At 36.8% G+C, this 6,266-nt stretch overlaps 1 protein-coding gene across 7 annotated transcripts in view; it reads right to left on the reverse strand.

Moving 5' to 3' along the window:
- The window catches only part of LOC145789340 (uncharacterized), a 30,813-nt gene extending 28,658 nt beyond the window's left edge, over positions 1-2,155 (reverse strand). For 5 of the 7 annotated variants that reach the window (XR_014364658.1, XR_014364659.1, XR_014364657.1 and 2 more), the window contains exon 1: positions 922-2,155. Coding sequence is in view for 3 of the 7 variants with exons in the window: in XM_082921194.1 (XP_082777320.1) it covers positions 922-1,146 (225 nt within the window). In the remaining 4 variants the exon portion in view is untranslated. The remainder of the gene's footprint in view (positions 1-921) is intronic. The other 2 variants (XR_014364660.1, XM_082921196.1) reach the window with 2 other exon arrangements.
- Positions 2,156-6,266: the final 4,111 nt, after the last annotated feature.

The following is a 6,266-nucleotide window of genomic DNA, read 5'->3' on the forward strand; positions in this document are numbered from 1 at the left end:
AAGTTCTATCACAAAAATCCTTCAATATCTTAAATTTCATGGAGACAAAATGATAGTTTGGAGTGAAGTGATGAACAAGGGCAAGCTTCAACATAAGTATTTATATTTTTTTTAGTAACCAAAACAGGGTCACAACAATAATTAAAGAACTAGTTACTAAAAAAATCATAAAATCTCATTAATCTACCACTTGAGACCTACTATTGACTGTAAACCCATATTTCACCCACTTTATTGAGTGAAAACATATATCCCTTATATGAACTAACTGAGAGTGGATAAGTTGGATGAATCAATTTATCAAAATCCACTTATGGCCCAGAGCTTAGTTATTACCTAACAATCTTCAATATTCAAACAGAAAACAAATTCCCACTCTATAAGCTGAAGTTTTTCTAGCCGAAACCCAATTTTTTTTTTTTTCTACTGAATTCTCAAATTTCAAACATCTCCGCATACTCAAATTTCCAAGCCTCCCAACCCATATCTCAAATCATTTGTGCTCAAAAACTATATTTAGGGTAGCAGTGGATATCCAAAAGTATTTTGATTATTGGGCAAACTTTGAATTCCCTCCACACATAGCCAAATTTTAGAAACAAACTGGATGTATAAACATATGCCCCAATTCCAAATATATTTTCCATGATTTATAACATAGTCGATAATTAACAACAGAGTTCATCTTCATAACCCCAAATTACAAACAGTCTAATAATTTCAGCAAATCAATAATTCCACATACCCACTTCAGAATTTTGTAACTTGCATATGTAATATAAACTAAAAACAAAATTATCTAAACAATAACAAAAAGCACATATTAACAGAACCAGTAACAGTTGCTATTAAAGAATTAGGGCATATAAAGAAACAACCCATATAAGGAAAAAAAAAAAAAAAAAAAGATTTGGAATTTACCTCAGCGAGTTTGTTTCCTTGTGCGTGAAAGGCTTCTGCGAGTTCGGTGTCGTTGTGATGGTGGGCTTGAGCTTGTTCGATGTTATGGTCTGTATCATTATCAGATCTTGGTCGGTCTTCGCTGTTGCTGATGATGCGATCATCGTTTTGATCGAAAGGGAGGGTTGAAATGGAGAGGAGCGGGCGTTTGTGTTTCTTGTTCTGGTTTTTCCAGGTCAACTTCATCTTCCTTTCTTTTATTTTTGAGTCGGTGTTCTCCCTCTTTCTTGATGTGTGCTTAGCTAGAAAGTTGGTTAACAAGTTAGTACAAACAGTTCCGTTTTAGAATTTTTTTTTTTTTTCTTCTTCTTTTCTCTGTTCTGAAACAGTGAGGATGAAGAAGAAATAAGAAGAAGAAGAAGAAGAAGAGATGGAGCAGGGGACCAATCACAGATCATCATCAACAACACACAACATCATCATCATCATCATCAAACACAGATTTTCAAAACCAAAATAATAAAAAAACAAACAAACAAACACAGATCTACCACAACACACAACATCATCATCATCAAACACAGATTTTCAAAATCAAAATCAAAAAAAAAAAAAAAACCAAACACAGATCTACATTGTCGTGGAGCGGGCGTTTGTGTTTCTTGTTCTGGTTTTTCCAGGTCAACTTCATCTTCCTTTCTTTTGTTTTTGAGTCGGTGTTCTCCCTCTTTCTTGATGTGTGCTTAGCTAAAAAGTTGGTTAACAAGTTAGTACCAACAGTTCCGTTTTAGAATTTTTTTCCTTTTTTTCCTTTTCTCTGTTCTGAAACAGAGAGGATGAAGAAGAAATAAGAAGAAGAAGGAAGAAGAAGAGATGGAGCAGGGGACCAATCACAGATCATCATCAACAACACACAACATCATCATCATCAAACACAGATTTTCCAAATCAAAATAATTAAAAAAAAAAACAAACAAACAAACACAGATCTACCACAACACACAACATCATCATCATCAAACACAGATTTTCAAAATCAAAATAAAAAAATAAAAAATAAAAAAAACCAAACACAGATCTACATCGTCGCACCGTCGCCGTCGCCATCGCCATCGCCATCGCCATCGCCTATCACCATCACCAGCTCTCTCTCTCTCTCTCTCTCTCACTGTGCTCGCCCTCCCTCTCTCACTGTGCTCGCCCTCCCTCTCTCTCTTCTCTCCTCTCTTTCTCTCACTCTCTCTCTCTTCCTCCCTTCCCTGTTTCAGATATAAAGGGAAAAGAAGAAGGAAAAAGAAAAAAAAAAAAAAAAAGTAAAACCACGTCGTTTTGCAATTCGGGACCATCACAATAAACTCTAGCTACCAAGTTTTATTCATGGAGAATACTTTATGGGGAAAAAACTGGAGCTACCAAGCTTTATTCATGTAGAATACTTTATAGTTAAAGGGAAAAAATTTTGTTTAATTGTATATTTTTTAAATTATAATTAAAAAAAATCATAATTAAATATAATAATACTAGGTAGTTTAAAATTTTATGGCTCAAATAGCTCAAATCATTCAAAACGACGTCGTTTTGAGTATAAATGAGTGTAAAACGACGTCGTTTTGACAGATTTGAACCATTTAAGTCATAAAATTTTGAACTACCAAATATTTTTTAATTAAATATTATATTATCATAATTAAAAAAGAAAATTAATCAAAGCTAAATAAGAAAATGAATTAAAAAAGAAAATTAATCAAAGCTAAATAAGAAAATGATGTAATTAATGAATTCATATAATATGTTACATGTATTGTAAAATTCTTCGAAAGATAGGTTTTTCTCATGGTTATATCTAAAGTTATACCTCTCTTATAGTTACATCTAATGGTTATATCTAAAGTTATACCTTTCTTATAGTTACATCTAAAGTTATTAACTTCGTAAATATTATTTTTTCAATTGGTATGCTACCTATTGATACCAATATATTTTTGGATATCATTTCAAATTTAATCTAAAAGTATTATGCATGTATCAAAAATATTGTAGAGTAGTATATAATTTAACTGTGTGGGTGATTTTCCGACCACACTGCCCGTTTAGTAACCAGCTGGAGAGTACTGGCAGAATAGATGGCACCTGACTGACCTGCAACAGAAATATAAGCATCCCGCGGTGGTTTCGACCACCCGGGGGCACTCCGACGATCAAGTCAGTATATCTCTCAAAGATAAATCAAGTACTAAACTCACAAGCTTGAGTATCAAAAAGCATACCTTAGACCCATGGGGGTGCCTCTTATTTATAGCCAACTCAATCCTAGTCCCAATAGAAGCCTGACTTCTATGGACTCAGGATTACTGCTTATCTGGGACTCCCAGTGGAGTTAGGACAAAACTCTCTAAGAGTCTTATCTTTACCCAAACTAGAGTCTTCTCCCAATCTAGGACTCTTGTTCATATCCAGGTTGAGTTCCCTCTTCATTCTAGGACTCTCATCCCTTATCTGCTTATCTCGAATTCCGATATCTTCGGAGGTAATCTCGGCCTAGCCGAGATGACCTCGGCACAACGACCAAGACACGTGGCACGTCGGCTGACACGTCGGCGTCACCTTGCCACGTATTGGTACTCAGAAAATATATCCCCACAACTGCCCCCTAGGTTCTATTACCTCGGCATTCTGAGGTGATGGAACCTACACTGTTCGTTCATCTGTACCCCTTTGTCCGAGATAAAACTCGCCGACCTCAAAGTTCTCTGGACTTTACTGTCCACTTTTGTTCAAGTATCAAGCTTTATGCTTTCCAAGCCGCTCGAGATCGTACCTCCTAGCCGAGGTTCTTGTTCCATTACTTTGTAAACTCCAAGAGCTTTACAACTGCTCCACTCACATTCTTGATGGGTTCCTGACTTCCAGTCATCTATTTGACTCCGGCGATCTTCATATCGGCATTCATTTCACTTGGTAGGTTCATAAACTCTTTACTTGCTATTAAGCTCAATCTTTCATAACTCTTCTGAATCTGTTTATTTGCCATCTGTTGCCTTCTATTTTCATCTGTCTTCAAGTTTTTGATTTCTTATTGCTAAAATGCCTGGAATTGTTCTTTGTCATATCCGCTTTCTGTTGCTAGCATCATGCCTGGTTCATTACTTTCTTGTTCTTCACATACTTACCTAGTACCTGTGCATTTGGCTTTATTCATGAACTTTGTTGTCTTCTTGACTCTGAATTTTCTCTTTCTAGCTCTTTTTTTCAAATCCGCCATTGTTCCAAGCTTTCAAGCTCTCCAACTGTCTTCGTTCCTCTTCTCCGGTGAAGCTTATGTGATTCTGTTATTTTCGTATCCGTCGTCAGACTTCGGCAATTCTCATTCCAGCTTCCCTCTTTCTGGTAAGCCACTGTTCTTCCTGGTTTTATTTCTTGTTGCTTTCCAAGAAGCTCTGCTTCATTGTTTAATCACCATTGTTGTTTTACTCGTTGTTTCCAAATCATCTTCTTTAATACACACTGTTTACACATCTGTTGATTTCTGCCACTGTTCTTGGCTTGATACACCTGTGCAATCTTTTTGTCTTGATTTCCTGATAGCTTCATCACCACCCTTGATTTTTCTTGTTTCTGTTTTCTGTGTCTTTTCCCAGATTTTTGCTTTCAATCCTTGCTTTCAAAACTCCGAGGTACCAATCGCCAAGAAGAGCTTTGATCAAACTCTTCAGGAGTTTGATGCGGAGCTCGTGGCTGAGAAGGCTGCTGAGAAGTTCTTTCTAACTGTCTTCTGGAGGTGAGACACAACCTACCGCTGATGCCGAGTAGTTTGCTTCCTTCTTGAAATTGATGCCGAGGTAGCGGTAGAGAAGCTCCTCCAACTGACTGCAGAGGCTGAACCATTGTCGTCCGTCGAAGCAGATTAGTCCGACGCTCTTGCTTTCAGTCCCTAGTTCTTTAAGGTCTTCATTTTTGTACTTGCCAACCTTCTCAGCTCTTAACAAGCTAGTTGGTCATCTCAGATGATCATATTTCGGAAACGCCTTTCAGTGTTATCTCGGCTATACCAAACTTGTAAATTTGCTTCAAATTTCAACAAGTGTTAACATTCCTTGCTCCTTAATTATCATTCATTCCCCATGTACCTTCTCCCTGCCCCCTAATGTGAACATAAGTTGCACTTAGGATCACTTTAGGGAAGTTGGCTTCGTACCGTAGTCACAGACCTGATGTGTTCTTCTTTCGTCGATGTATTAAACTTCTGGTATTTAATTCACCCCCTTTAGACCCTCTTTCTCTTGGCATTTGCAAACTATCATCGCTGTTTCTTGAAGCATTTATTCCTTTTACAATTCTGGTCACCACTTCTGGTGTGCACTTAGTGGTTCTATTCTAATCAAAACGACGTTTGACTCCGGCGAATCTTTTGCCGACATTTAACTTTGTGCACTTTTTAACTTGTAAATTCTCTCAGAATTTCAACAAGTGTAAAACATCATTGTGGTTTAACTTCGGTTAAACATCACCTCGGCTTAACTTTGGTTAAACATCACCTCAGTTTAACTTCGGTTAAACATCATCTCGGCTTAACTTCGGTTAAGCATTACCTCAGTTTAACCTCGGTTAAACATCATCTCGGCTTAACTTCGGTTAAGCATCACTTCTGTTTAACTTCGGTTAAACATCATTTCGGCTTAACTTCGGTTAAGCAGCATCTCTGTTTAACCTTAATGCTCAAAACATTAATTGCGTACCTTTTTGTGTTTTAGACAATGTAAGCTCTGCATATGGCCGATGTGCCTCCTTTTTCTTGGATGTCTAATTCGACTTTCCTTCTCTAAATGCTTGTGCCTTTGTGTTTTCTTGACTGCCATTGCATGATTCTGTACTTAGAATATTTTGCGTGTCTTTCATATTTTGCCCCCTTTGTAAAATCGTCTCAGGGTTACAAACTTCGGGTATATTAATTACCTACTTTACTTCGGCAAGAAACTGTCCTGCAAAACTTTACTTTGGCAAGATACTGATCTGCAAACTTTTCATAAGTTTCAACAAGCATATATACTTATAAACTTTTCAACAAGTATAAAACCAAATTTCACTCGGCTTAACTTCGGTTAAGCATCATCTCGTTTTTACCAACTTGTAAACTCATACAGAACTTCAACAAGTGTTACTCCATGAACTCGGTCTATCTTCATCTTGTAAATTGTTACAAATTTCAACAAGCGATAGACAAGGAATGATCTCGGCTTACCTCCAACTTGTAAATTGCTACAAATTTCAACAAGTGTTAAGGAATGGTTTCAGCTCAACAGCTTGTAAATTGCTACAAATTTCAACAAGTGTTAAGGAATCTTTGTCAGCTTAACAACTTGTAAATT

Source organism: Camellia sinensis, chromosome 3 (genome assembly GCF_055761805.1).
Source record: "Camellia sinensis isolate YWXY chromosome 3, ASM5576180v1, whole genome shotgun sequence".
In the NCBI taxonomy this organism is placed as follows: Eukaryota; Viridiplantae; Streptophyta; class Magnoliopsida; order Ericales; family Theaceae; genus Camellia; species Camellia sinensis.